At 52.6% G+C, this 13,200-nt stretch overlaps 1 protein-coding gene across 1 annotated transcript; it reads right to left on the bottom strand.

Annotated features, from left to right (window-relative positions):
- Positions 1 to 1,629: 1,629 nt before the first annotated feature.
- LOC143389455 (phosphatidylinositol 4,5-bisphosphate 3-kinase catalytic subunit delta isoform-like) lies at positions 1,630 to 12,626 on the bottom strand. Its single transcript, XM_076842508.1, is given in 22 exon segments — positions 1,630 to 1,767; positions 2,383 to 2,515; positions 2,861 to 3,006; positions 3,178 to 3,301; positions 3,860 to 4,027; positions 4,504 to 4,582; positions 4,745 to 4,857; positions 4,995 to 5,173; positions 5,291 to 5,390; positions 5,536 to 5,679; positions 5,876 to 5,997; positions 6,084 to 6,251; positions 6,324 to 6,374; positions 6,758 to 6,888; positions 6,977 to 7,073; positions 7,713 to 7,934; positions 9,022 to 9,111; positions 9,488 to 9,637; positions 9,791 to 9,970; positions 10,374 to 10,606; positions 10,704 to 10,932; positions 12,483 to 12,626. Coding segments are annotated over 22 exon segments (3,141 nt in total).
- Between the last annotated feature and the right edge of the window lie 574 nt (positions 12,627 to 13,200).

Below are 13,200 nucleotides of genomic sequence, written 5' to 3'. Positions count from 1 at the left end.
CATCTCTGGCTACTGCAGATGAGACAGGTGCTCTGGTGGCACAACAGCTATTGAAATGGAGAGAGCTGGCATCTGGAATTCCTTTTAAGCTGTGCACTTCTGCTGCCAAGGGCCAGAGTCTGCTGGCTCTGCTGAGTCTTGGGAGACTCCTGAGAGATCAGCAGTGAGCCCAGCAGGTCCTGAGTGAGCATACTGTGCAGCAGGATTGCCAGGGGCTTCTTTATTTATTTATTTATTTATTTATTTTTGTATACACTGCTAGAGATCAAACCCAGGGCCTCATGCATACTCAGCACATGCTGTATGACTGTGCTCTGGCCCCAGCCCACTGTGGGTTTCTAAAAGCCCAAGTCCTGGATGCTTCACTACAGTCGGCTTCAGAAAGCTTAAAGAGGCACAGGAACCTGCAGTAGGGACAGTTTCTCTTGTCGAGCCCTTTGGGATTACTGAGGCTAAGCTTGGACTATCTCAGAGCAAGTACCCTCAGAGAGAAAGACCCCGCCTCACATGGCCCAAGATTATTCCCAGATGGTTCCTCAAAGGTGAGCCCTGGGGGAACATCAACCCCATCCCTCCGTTAAACCTGCCAGAGCAGGCAGCCTATTCACACATCACCACACTGAACCCCTCTGACCTTTCACCCTGACCAGGAGGAGCTCTGCCAAGCTCATTTTTTCTACTATACATAGGGGAGCCAGGCTCCTCTGCAGCTATAGAGGTTCAGTAAATAAAGTGGTATTGTTTTCTTACCTGAAGGTGAAAGAGGTGAGGGCACACTCTACCTGAGAGTCACTTTAGCATTGAAGAGCAAGCATCCCTGTGTCTACAGGGTACCCTGGCTTCTTTGGGAGCTGCCCAGGACTTGGTCAATGGAGAACACACAGGGTGGGCCACACAGGTGGCAGAAGGTGATCTGGGGATTGAGATGTCCTAAGTGGACAGGAGGCCAAGTAACTGCTAGGTGGGGAGCTTGGGAAAAAGTCTTCCCCAAGAGGAGGTCAGTTTTTGCTGGGCAAGATCCACCAGCTGGAAGACCTGGAATGCCCATCCTAAGACAAGAGCAAGTTACAACCTCAAGGTGCCCAACTCACAGTGCTTGGACACAGTGCAGCACCCCTCCTCTGCACAAAGGTGCATTTTGCATTTATGGTGTTTGGTTTTTTTTATTTTTTACTTGTAGATGGAAAAATACCTTTATTTTTAATTTATTTTTATGTGGTGCTGAAGATTAAAACCAGCACCTCACATGTGCAAGGCAAGCACTCTACTACTGAGCTTACAACCCCATCCCTGGCTGTTTGATTCTTTATTATTTTTTTTATATAACAGCGGAATATATTACAATTCTTATTATACAAATAGAGCACAATTTTTCATATCTCTTGTTGTATACAAAGTATATTTACACCAATTTGTGTCTTCATACATCTACTTTGGATAATAATGTCCATCACATTCCCCCATCATCTTTAAACATTTCCTGTCTGTCTAAATAACTAGTGTAAACAAAAGGCAATTGTCTTGTTCTTTCCCATGAGGTGCAGTTCAGGTGTAAGCCCCATCTAGGACAACCAAGGGTAGCTGTCCTCAGAACAGGTTTGCCAGCCTGTGGCAGCTCAGAGGTGGCCATTATTGCCGGTTGTCTTTGGTCAGGTTGTGGGCCAGCCAGTTCACTTTGGTCTTCCAGCTCTCCCTCAGGGCTTCATTGAACTTCACCTGGAAGTGCTTCAGCCCCTCCTCCTCCGTCTTACCCAGTGCCAGAGTGTCCTGGGACAGAATCATCAAAACTGCATCAACATTCAGGGGTCCTGACCCTGCTGCATCTGCAATCCATTCTGCCTCCCTGTACTACTGCCCCCTCGGGTTGTTCAAATTCCTTCCTAAAAGAACTGCAAGCAGATGGTCAGGCGGCCTCACCTTAGCTAAGTGAAGGGCAGGAGAAGCGTTAGGGAATACACCCCCTCCCACTCTGCCTCTCATCAACTGAAAAGACAAGAATGGAAAGTGTCTTCCAAACCTACAAGGGACTTTATCTCATGCATGAAAGACACTGAGGACACATGAGATGACCAAAAAAGATCACAGTTCACCTGCAACGGGGCGGGACTAGGCCCAGGGAGCACACCACTCTGGCCACTTCCCACCATACTGCACTGCTAGGCCTGGGATGGCATGAGGGTTCCCATCTGTGAGGTGAATCTCCTAGGTCCCTGAGCTGTTCAGACAAGATGCACTCTGACCAGGATGAGCTCTGCCAAGCTCATTTTTTATACTATATATAGGGGAGGCAGACTCCTCCGCAGCTGTAGAGGTTCAGGCAGGCCTTGGGAAGTATGTGGTAGACCCTGGGCTCCAGTCTGGTGTGGCCCTGTGCTGGCATACCTTCAGATACTGGATGTCTTTGGAGGAGCTGAGCTCAGGCAAGCCTGCTGCCCGCATCAGAGCAAAGAGTTGGAGGAAGAGGAGCCCATGATGCCGCAGAATGCTGTAGGCCTGTTCACAGTACCCTCGAAACCTGCAGAGGAGGAGGAAATAGATAAAGCCCTGGCTCCTCCCAGCCACCCCCAGCCCCAAACCAGCAGGGGTTCTGCATCCAACCAGCACCTGCCCCTGAGTGTCTGCCCCTGGTCGTATTATGGGTGTACCCAGATCCTCTAACCAATGCCCCTGCCTGGGCCTGCCTCCTACACCTCCCATGGGCCTCCTGTTTGCACTGCCCAACAGTGTACTCTGGGGTTGGGGTGAACCTGCAGATAAGGCAGCACCCCCAGGGTGGAGGCAGGAGTTAGGCTGAGGGCTATGTCCCCATCCCTGCCCTGTCTGGACACTGTCCCCTCCCTGGGGCCCTGGGCACCCTCACCTTTCAAACTTCTCATTATTACTAGACTTTCCCTGCTGAATCACGTGGACAAAGTCATGGGTGAGGATGAATGGGACTCGCTCACGATTGATTCCAAACTTGGTCTTGAAATTCCCCAGAAAGTGGCCAAAGTCAATATGAAATAGCTGAGGGGAGGGAAGGGCAGCTATTGAATAGGCTTCACAAAGAGAGTTTCTGGTTATAGGAAGTCAGCAGGACTTGGGGCACTCTTCTGGGAGCTGTGGGCAGGGCAGAGAGACCACTGGGCCAGGCATGTAGGACAAGCTCACTGGGCAGCTGAACACAGTGCCCCTTACCTGCCCATTCTCACGGATCATGATGTTGTCACTGTGCCGGTCACCAATGCCCAGCACATATGTGGCCACACAGTAGCCAGCACAGGAGAGGGTGAACTCCTCAATGGCTTGATCCAGGGCTTCTCTGGGTGGGGAAGATTGAAAACCAGGGCTCCTTATATTTTCCCTCCTCTTGAATCTAGCCTTTTATTAATCAAGAAGGAGGGCATTATTCTGGAGCATAGGTCACCATGCCCAGCTTGAAATTGCCCCCTTCTTCTACACAATACCATGCAGAGAAGCCAAGGTCTATGTGTTAGATGAAGAGAGGCTGCATAAAGAGGCACAACTTACAGCCAAGACCCTAGGTATGTAACTGGGCCCTTGGTAGATACTCTGGGCTCAGGCAATATCACAGATGCTAGCCATAGCACCAGCTATTTCAAACCACAGCAGAAACACTCAGCAGAACCCACTCAAGCTACATATTTGTGACTAAATATGGTGGTGGTTTTAACGCCCAAAGAGTTAAGTAGCATAACACAGCCATGAAAAATGGACACACAGGAACAGTGACATCTCTGTCCTGCCCCAAATCAGATGTGGGACAATGCTCAGCTGAGCCAAGCAGCCATGGAAACTGTCACAGGCCTTCCCTCACCTTCCACTCTATCAAGCCTCTCCCAGGAATAAGAAAGCCTACCCAGGGTTCTTGGACTTGAGCCAGTTGAGCAGGGCATCCTTGTTGAAGGCAGCCATGGCAGCCAGGTTGCTCTGGTTCAGCTGAATGTTGGCAATGGTGTCCGAGTGCTGCACCACCTCAATGAGGCCCATGCAGTCACCAGTGGGAAGGCAGCCATAGGGGGTCATCCTAGTACATAAGAGGAGGCACAGGGAGACACTATGGTTAAGGACATTCTCTGGGGATACTGGACCGGGATCCCCCAGGAAATTGAGGCGCCCAACAAAATCACAGGGGACACTGCTCAAGTTCCTGAGGATTCCAGAAGGGATATGGGGCCCTGGGGAAGGTGCCTCAGAGACACACAAATGGCACCCAAGATGCAGAGCACACCTTGGCTGGCCTCATGTTTGCTCTGAAGAGAATAAGTCTGCGAGCTTGGAAGAAGGTGGTACTGCTCCCCAAGGGGTAGGAAACCAGGAAATAGGAGCAAGCCCTAGGAATGGCCTTACCCAAACCCCTCCAGCTGCCCTAACCCTTTTGTGAGAACAGCCCCTCTCACAGTCAACATGGAGGTGTCAGTTTAGACCAGGAACTCCTCCAGAGGCACTGGCTCTGAGGCCAGATAGAGATCCAAACACACAGGTGATGGACAGAGGCCCCACCTTAGGTCCAAGCCCTCCTGCTTCCACAGGGCATCCATGAGCTGGATCATCTGCAGAGTCAGCATGTCCTGGCGGAGGTCTGGAAGGGCAGGAGTTCCTAGTGGGTTATACACCCATGCAAGGCTCAGAGTATCTGAGCTCTGCCTTCTCAGGGAACCCCCCTGGGGCCTTACCACAGAGCAGTATGGGCCTAGGTAAGAAGGCCAAGGCCTCAGCATGTGCCCTGCCCAGCCTGGCTCACCATCCCCATTCTTAAAGATGATGCCAATGCTGTCAGCACTGCCTGCCTCCTCACTGCTGTATATGATCCACAGGGGTTTCATCTTGGAGTCCATGAAGGTGCACCTTTCCACACTGCAGGCAGAGGGCAGTGTTGGCCTCGGCCATTGGAGGCTTAGGGTGGGGGAGGGGGGTTAGGGTGGGGGAGGTGTTTTAGGGTGGAGGAGGGGGCTTAGGGCCTGGCTCCACGTGGGGCTAGGCCTGGGACTCACCAGATTTCTGCAAGCATTGTGCTGGGGTCCAATGGGGACTGAAAGTGTGAAAGGGCCTCTATGTAAGTATCCTGGCGCATGTACAAGTGCATTAGCTCCTTAGTTTGGGGTTTGGTGGTCTTCTGGGAGCTCACTTTCACAAAGTTGCTCAGGGCCTTCAGCTTGCTCAGTGCTTCTGCCTGGTGGGCAGAATGGAGTACCAGCAGTGCATATGAGCCTGAGCCAGAACCAGGAGTATCACTGTGAAGGGGCCTGGAAGGGGAGCCTACCTCAGGCACAGGCACTCTGAGCCTCACCTGTTTCATAAGCACTTTCATGTGGTGGATGCTGCCCCTGAAGTAGGCCTCCATGATGAGGCCAAAACGCAAGGCCACGGACGGCACATGCATCTCAGAGCTAGAGGGAGAAGACGGGGCTGAGAATGGCCAGGAGTGGAACATAGCCCCTCCCCAGCCCAGTAAATATGAGGTCAGCAGGCCAGGAGAGCCTCATCCTCCATGGCCTTTCTAGGTTCCCAAGGAATCAGCGTGCATCCAGCTACCGAAGATGCCAGAAGAGGAAGTGGCCAATCTTTCGGTTGGCCAGAGCCCGGTCCAACAAGAATTGGGTCAGTTCGCAGTCCAGGTAGGACTTGTACTTGAGGACCTGCACCAGCTGCAGCAAGCACTGGAAAAGCTCATCGTCCCTGAAGGGGAGGAAGGCTGGTTGAGTTTGGGGTTCTGAAACTCAGGACAGAGGTCTCCAGCTGGCAGGTGACTGGAAAGAGGGTGAGGCCAGCCTAGGCTCATCTCCACCCAGCACCCACTTCCTGGTTGCCCAGGGCAAGATGTCTTAGTGAGGAGTTGGCAGCCCGTGTGCCTCAGTGCCCAGCTGGGACTCATGTCAGTTTCTGCAGGGACCTGATGGCAAAGGAGCCCACATGGCAGTCGGGGAAGCTGAAGTCCAGCAACTCCAGGGCATTCAGGACAGGAAGCTCGGGCCAGGAGCACAGCAGGTAGAGCATCTGGAGGACGCTTTGCAGTCAGGTGGTGGGCGGCCCACTGCTATCTCTCTACTCCAGCTATGCCCCTGGTGCCCCTCTCCACCCACCTGGGCCACATCCTCGTGCTTGTTCCACTTGGTCACGAGCAGCAGGTGGGCCAGAGCCTCTGGGAAGTGCTCCTGCATTTCATGCCACATCTTCCACACCAGGTCCTTCTCATGCTCATACAGCTCTCCCGACCCCCGCCGCTCCAGGATTTCCTGTAGCTGTAGCTGCTAAGGGGCGCAGGCAGAATGAGGCCTCCAGCCCAGCACTTGGCTCCATGCCCCACCAGCATCCCAGCTCACCTCCTCCTTGGTGGTAGGCCCACGCTCCCCATGACGTCCCAGCTCCAGGATCTGCAACAAGTGTCCCTGCTGAGAGCTCCCCAGGCCTGGGCCAGCACTGGCAGGGCTCTAGGCAGGACGTCTGCACCTCAGCACCACTGCCAACCACTCTTGCTGGTGGGAGCCCTCCTGCACACTGCAGGGCATTCAGTAGCATTTCCAGGCTCAGCCTGCCACAGGCCAGTAGTACCTCTCCCATTGGTTGTGACAGCAAAATGTCATCAGACATCACCAACATCCCCTGGTGGGCCACACAGCTACTGGAAGGCCTCAAATCAACATGATGACCCAGCCCCCAGCAATGGGCAAAGCCTGGGGTGGCCAGGGAACCCCCTCTGAGGAGTTCCAGGAAAGCTCCTGGTTAGCGCTCAGCTTCCAGGAAGGACCCCACTGACCTTCTCCAGGGCAGGGTAGTACACAGGGTGAGGGGCCACCTCGGGCAGGTAGATGACCAGGGTGACAGCACTCTCTGTGTTGGGATTGCTATGCACGGTACCCATGGGGTTCAGTAGGTCTTCTTTCTCATCTGAAGGCAGGGACAGATGTAGTTGTAGGGGAACCAATTCTGGATCCCTCACCCTCCAAGAGCCTCTCCCTGCTGGGCCTGGGTCCACCTGGGACAGAGGGTCACATGTAGAGGCAGAGCTCCCCAGCCTTGAGCTGGTCCTTGTAGTCAAATAGCATGAGGTTGGCCCAGGCGATTGGGCAGTCCTGGAGAAGAATACTACAGATCAGAGTGAGCCTGTTCTTGTTCATATGCAGAATGGAACCAGTCTCCAGGCCAACCAGGAGAGAAGATCCAGACTCCATGGAAGGTCTCCAAGTTAGATCCAGGAGGAGGGGAAGGACCCGCTCCTGCTTTCCTCTCGATTTTCAGTAATTAAGTCAACAAGATCCTTTCCTGGCTGCCTGCATCTTCACACCCAGAATCCAGAGACACTTGAGTAAGCCCACCAGTCCCATTGCTGGCCTAGGTCAAGGGGCAAGTTACATCCTGGGTCTAGTGACTTGGGGCCCAGCTACACTCTCCCCAGGCAGCCACTAACTCATCATTTCTGTCCTCCTGAGAACACTGTCCTTCCACCAAGGGAGCTGCCTCCAGGACCCCTAAGGACCAGAGGCCTGGGCTAGATATTTCAAGTCAGGCAACTCATGAGCTATCACTCAGGCAGCACAGGAAGCCAGACTAAGGAGCCAGACTAGGGTGGGCAGGGAGACTGGGGTCCCCAGGCTCTTCCAGGACCCCTGTCCTCAGTGTGCCTGCCTGTGGGAGCAGGATAGCAAGAGGCCCCAGCAATGGGTTTCACTGGGCGTCTGAGGCCTGGGCCTCTCCCAGTCAGCCCAATCCACCACCTTCTTGGACTTTTTCTTGCTGGAGCACACCTTCTTGGCCTTCTCCATCACCGCATAGAGTGCAAAACAGAGCCGGGCCATGCACGGCAGGTCACAGATGTTGATGTCAAACTCCAGATGCTGCTTCCACGTGGGCTCTGAGCACACGCTCACCTCCAAGCTGGACATCGTCTTGCACAGCATCTCATTGCCATGGAAGAGCCCGGCCTGCACCACCAGCTGAGGAAGGGGTACAGGGCATGGGTGAGGGAATGAAGGCCCCACCCCATCTAAAGTTCCAATCCTCTACTTGAAGTTCCCCATTTACACAGGGGTCCAAATCTACTTCTTGCATTGAGAGTGGTCCAGCAGAGTGGAGGCTGGCAGCTCAGTGGTGGGTTGTCTTGGGGAATTGGTACCCCAGGCTGTGCTGGGGCAAGCCAGTCTCAGTACACTTGACTCTGTGGGTCAACTCAGAACCTCAGTTTCCTCATCAGGGTTCAGGAGTTCCAGGGTCCCTTCTGGTTCTAACAGCTCTGGCTACCTTCATGCCTAGCATCTTCTGAGCCTCATGTGGCTCGTAAGACTGCCTGACCAGTCTCCATTGCACCTGTTCCAGTTCCAACCTGCCAGCCCATCCCCAGAGCTGCTCCCACCCAATCCTCCATGACTCCTGCAGACACACCCTCCTTCCCAGATTGTAAAGTAATGCCAAAAAAAGAGACCCAGGCAAGATATGCTACGCTCTGTGGACCCAGACAGGCATTACCTCCCAGATGTAGGACAATAAATCCACCTCTGCAGGTGGTTCTGAGTGCAAAGGAGCCATGAAAGTGCTTTTTGAAGAGACAACAGGGCACTGTTTCCCAAGCCCATGGGGGCCCAGCTTCCAGGGGGAACCATGTGCACTGTCCCCCAGACTCTGGGCACCCCTGGTGGGTAACCCCGGGAAGCACCTCAGCCCAGCTGCAGCCAGCTTCTATGGTGCCTTACACATCTCTGACTGGGCCTCCTACTTCAATGGGCTGTGCCTGATTCCATAAGCTCCACCTAAGTCAAATACCCACAAGTTGATTGGCCAAGGTTTCCATTAATTGGCCTCCCTGGCCTGCTGGCCTGCTCTCCTCCCCTCTTATTGTTTGGATGTGGTTCACAGCCAACCCAGGCAGAGATAATGAGTAATGTGTCCAAGTGACCTTTGTGTGACACCCTCCCACTCTTCTTTCTCTGCTGCCCCTCCAGGCTACAGCACACCCTGTTTGTGCAAAAAAAAAAAAAAAAAAAAAAAAAAACCACCTGTCCACTCACCTGGTACCCGAGCCCCTACCTTCATCTGCTCATCAGCATTGATTTTGCTGCCCTGTATCAGCTCAATGCAGAAAGGCTTCCCCAGTGACCACAGGGACACAGAGGAGTGCTAGAGAGGAGAGGAGCGAGGCTTAAATCCCAGCTCATTCCCCTGGCTGCTGAAAGGCTGGGGAGAGGGTCACAACTTTGTGGCAAGGTTCAGAAACTTGTCACTAACACCATCCTTTACCAATCTGCCACACAGGGGCCCAGGGGCCCTAGCCCCCCTGAGATCTGCAGAGAAGTAGGCAATCTGGGATCATAGTAGCTCAGACAGGACTCTACCCTGGGTGTCAGTTCAAGGCCCTAGGACTCTCCAAAAGTACTGCACCATCCAAAGTCCCCTAGATCAATGCCTAGCACTGGTGCTGCCCAAGAGGCTCTAGGATTGGCCAAAAGGAGGGAGGAAGAGAAAGAGGGTAAGAAAGGGAAGGACACCATCTCACCTTCTTCATGGGAATCGGGGGTGGTTTGGTGTGTGGTTTCTGGACCTGAGGGGCCTGTTTGCTCTGCTCATCCCGCATGGCAAGGATGGAGGAGGAGTGCACCATGGTCAGGTGGGGGGTCAGTCCGCTGTGCAGGCAGCTGCATATGTACTGAGATGAGAGTGTAAGGTTGAACCGTCAATGTGTGGTATATCCTTTCCCTGGAACCAAGCGAGACCCACAGTCCGGCTCTCTCACTCCTATGCTGGCCCCTTCTAGAGTGGTAGGGATCCCAGAGTGCAGAGGGCTCCTTGCAGGCCTCACCTTGAACTGACAGAGCAGGTAGCTGCCATAGAAGTACTCATGCCGCCCATTCACCTGCAGCACATAGTCCTCAGGCTGCTCCATTGTGAGGTGCTGGTACACCTTGGCCTTCTTCTGGAGGGCACAGGCCATCAGCGCTAGGGGCACATCCTTGGTAGACACCTGGATGGTGAAGCTCTCCTGTAGGGAGGAGGGAGTGTTGGCATGCTGCTCTCAGGTCCATGGGCTTCTGGGGAAAAGAGGCAAGGACACCTGCCTGCCTTTATTGGGTATCCCCAAGTGTGAGCCCCACAAGGGCAGGGCCTGGGTCATTCACTGGTGAAAGTAACATCAGATACCCAGGAAACACTTGTCTAGTGAATTAAGGGACCAATTCAGCCTTGGGGAGCTTACCTGGTGGGATGCTTGACTACACCCCTTGTATGCCTGCATACCTGGCAAATGCTGTGTGATGCCAGTGAGTGAAGGGAAATTTGGGGGCCTGGGACACTGGAGTGTTTTATCAGTGGAAGGTCCCCATGGGCACAGCAGTCCATGTGCCACAGCTGGGGCAGCCTCCCTAGGACATGGGCTATGGGCTCACCCTGCTGCCCTCAAATTTGACATTGACTAGCAGGTCTGGGTTGGAGATTTGAGATGTGTTGCTGTCCCCCCAGCTCCTGGTGGAGGGCTCCAGCTGTAGGGGAAAACTGTATTGCAGCGAGGCCTCCCAGCCCAGCTGCTGCCGGCGGGCAGCCGCCTCCTTGCTGAACTGGCGCATCTTAGTGCGGAAGTCATTCACTTCTGGGTCTTGCAGGCAGTCAAACTCACGGAGGCCTGTAGGGCAGGAACAGGCTCAGTGCAGGTGCATGTGGCACCAGCCACCTGGGTGTGCCCTACCTTGCCAAGGTGGGGGCTGATCTCTGAGCCCTACCTTTGCCGATGAGGAGGCTGATCTGTGAGTTGATGAGCTTCTCCATGCGGTCACCCTCGCGGGTCACCAAGCGCAGCATGGGCAGGAAGGGCCAGACATCACACAGCCGCTGCTGCTTATCCTCTAGCTCCTGCTGCTCTGCGGTCTGGTTGACACAGGTGAACACGTAGGCCTTGGGGTCACTGAGCATGTGGAAGAGGGGCTCATTCTGGGCTTCCTGCCACAGCATCTGGGAGGAATGGTTATGGTCAGCCTTGCTGGCCATGACAGCTGCTAGGAGGTAGGCAGAGGCCTCTAGTCTGGGCATCCCACTCTGCATGAGCCACATAGAGGGCAAAGGGAGACCCCAAGCATCGCTTCCTAGGAACCCTTTCGCCTTTGGGACCTACCAGCTAGTCAGCAAGCTTCCTGTCCCTGTGCTCTGTGAAGGACTTGATGTGTGGAGATTGGGGACTGAGCAGCCACGCCCACCATAGACACATTATCTAGGGCTGCTTTCACCCCACCAAGGCGATGGTGGCCTTGAGCCATGGCAGAGCTGAACCACTGTGACACATAACACGTAGCCCACAAAGCTTCATATCAATAAAAATATAAAGAAACCAAAACCACAATGAAGTGAGAGATGGGACCCCAGGGACAAGTCTGCTATTGTAGTGTTTCAACTTTAGGCACATTGTTTGAAGTTCTGTAAGCACATCAAGTGAACCATATAATGATGTTTACAAGAACTAGAATATGAACAAGATGTTACTGTGGTCACTCAGAAAACAAGTCATGAAAGTTCATAATCAATTTAGTTAGAATGTGGTTAGAAAACAAGAAATGGCTAAGGTAGTGCCTGTGGCTGTCTTCTATGGCAGGATCACAGGCAGGTCTCTTCCTTCTCATTCTTGTTTTCCAAAATTTTATAGGCCAATATTATTATTGAACTCAGGGACACTGAACTATGGAGCCATACCCTCAGCCCTTTTTTGTATTTTATTTAGTGACAGGTTCTCACTTAATTGCTTTGAATCTCACTACTTTGTTGAGGCTAGCTTTGAACTTACAATCCTCCTGACTCAGCCACCCGAACATTTGGGGACACACCCAGCTACTTTTGAAGTAGAAAAATTTAAGGAAGGATGAAAGGAAGGCAGAGAGAAATTTTCCAGGACAGTAAAAAAAATCCCTCAAGTGTGGTCCATTGCTTCTATCATTTTTTTCTTGTTCTCAATAATAGCTTTTAAAATTGTGAAATAAATTCTTGCCCCCAGGCAGTCCAAGGCATGACCCATTAAACCTGAATTTGTAAGTGGCATAACCCCATTGAAAGCCACAGGACAGCATCTATCAAAGCAGATGTTCATTGCTTTGACTCAGTAATTCATCCTGAAATTTATTCAATGAACCTGAGGACCCTTTCCAAGGATGATGGGCACTATGTTGGCAAAAGTTTTAAAGACAAATTCCTGAAAGTCCCTTATGTGGCTGGGAGCAGACTGTGGTCACTAAAGTGACAGACAGCATAATGTGAGTTAAATTTTCAAAGTTCCATTCCAGCACTGGAGGCTTAAGGGCAACTGAGGCTAGTAGCTGGCCCTCTGGTAACAAGGGAGGGGAACACATTGCCCTGGGGTAAGCTGAATTCGGATAGTAAGTGGAGTTTAACCACACATTTTATACCAGTTCTTGATATTGTATATTTTTCAAAATTTGCATCTGAGGTTCTCAAGTGTGAGGAACAATGCCTCTGTCTTTCTGAGCTCCCAGGGCTGACAGGAGACCAGGCAGTACCTGCTTGATGGTGCTGAGGTTGGCATTGCGGGACACAGGGAAGCTCAGGTAGATCCCTGTGGGCAGAAGGAAGTCAACCACCACACTCTGATTCTTCTCCTCCTCGGTCCAGAATTCCATGAGACAGTCAATCCCCAGGGACATTCTGCTTTGTTATTTCTCTGTGGCCACGTGACATGTAAAGGAAGCAAAGGCAGAGAGTCCTTGAGTGTAGTGTATGGGGGCCTCAGGCAATGTGAGGCTCAGGGCTGAGGGCTTGCAGGTGGGCACATGGTGTTCTCCTCCCACAGGGCCCCCACTGCCCAGGTAGCTGCTGCTTCTACTGCCCCAGATAACTGTCTGCACTCGGCTGCCTCTCGCTCACCCTGGTGGACACATCTGCCTCCCTTACAGCCGGCCCAGGGCCATAGACCAAATAATTTTCCTCTGGAAATTACGCATCAGGGAGACGCTATCATGGCCACCAGCTGGCAAGGAAAAATGGCAGTGTGGCTGGGTGTACAACTCAGGATTCGAGAAAGGCCAAAGGCTATGACTGGACAAAATTTGTATTTTTTATTTTTTATACTGGGAATTTAAGCCAGGGACACTCTAACACTGAACTACATCCTCCATCCTTTTTATTGATTTTTTTCTCCACAGGAATAGAACCCAAGGGAATGTAACTATCGAGCCCCATCCCCAGCCTATATTTGTATTTTATTTAGACACAAGGTCT

The sequence above is a fragment of the Callospermophilus lateralis genome, unplaced genomic scaffold (genome assembly GCF_048772815.1).
Source record: "Callospermophilus lateralis isolate mCalLat2 unplaced genomic scaffold, mCalLat2.hap1 Scaffold_63, whole genome shotgun sequence".
NCBI classification, from domain to species: Eukaryota; Metazoa; Chordata; class Mammalia; order Rodentia; family Sciuridae; genus Callospermophilus; species Callospermophilus lateralis.
This window is presented reverse-complemented; position numbering and strand designations above follow the sequence as displayed.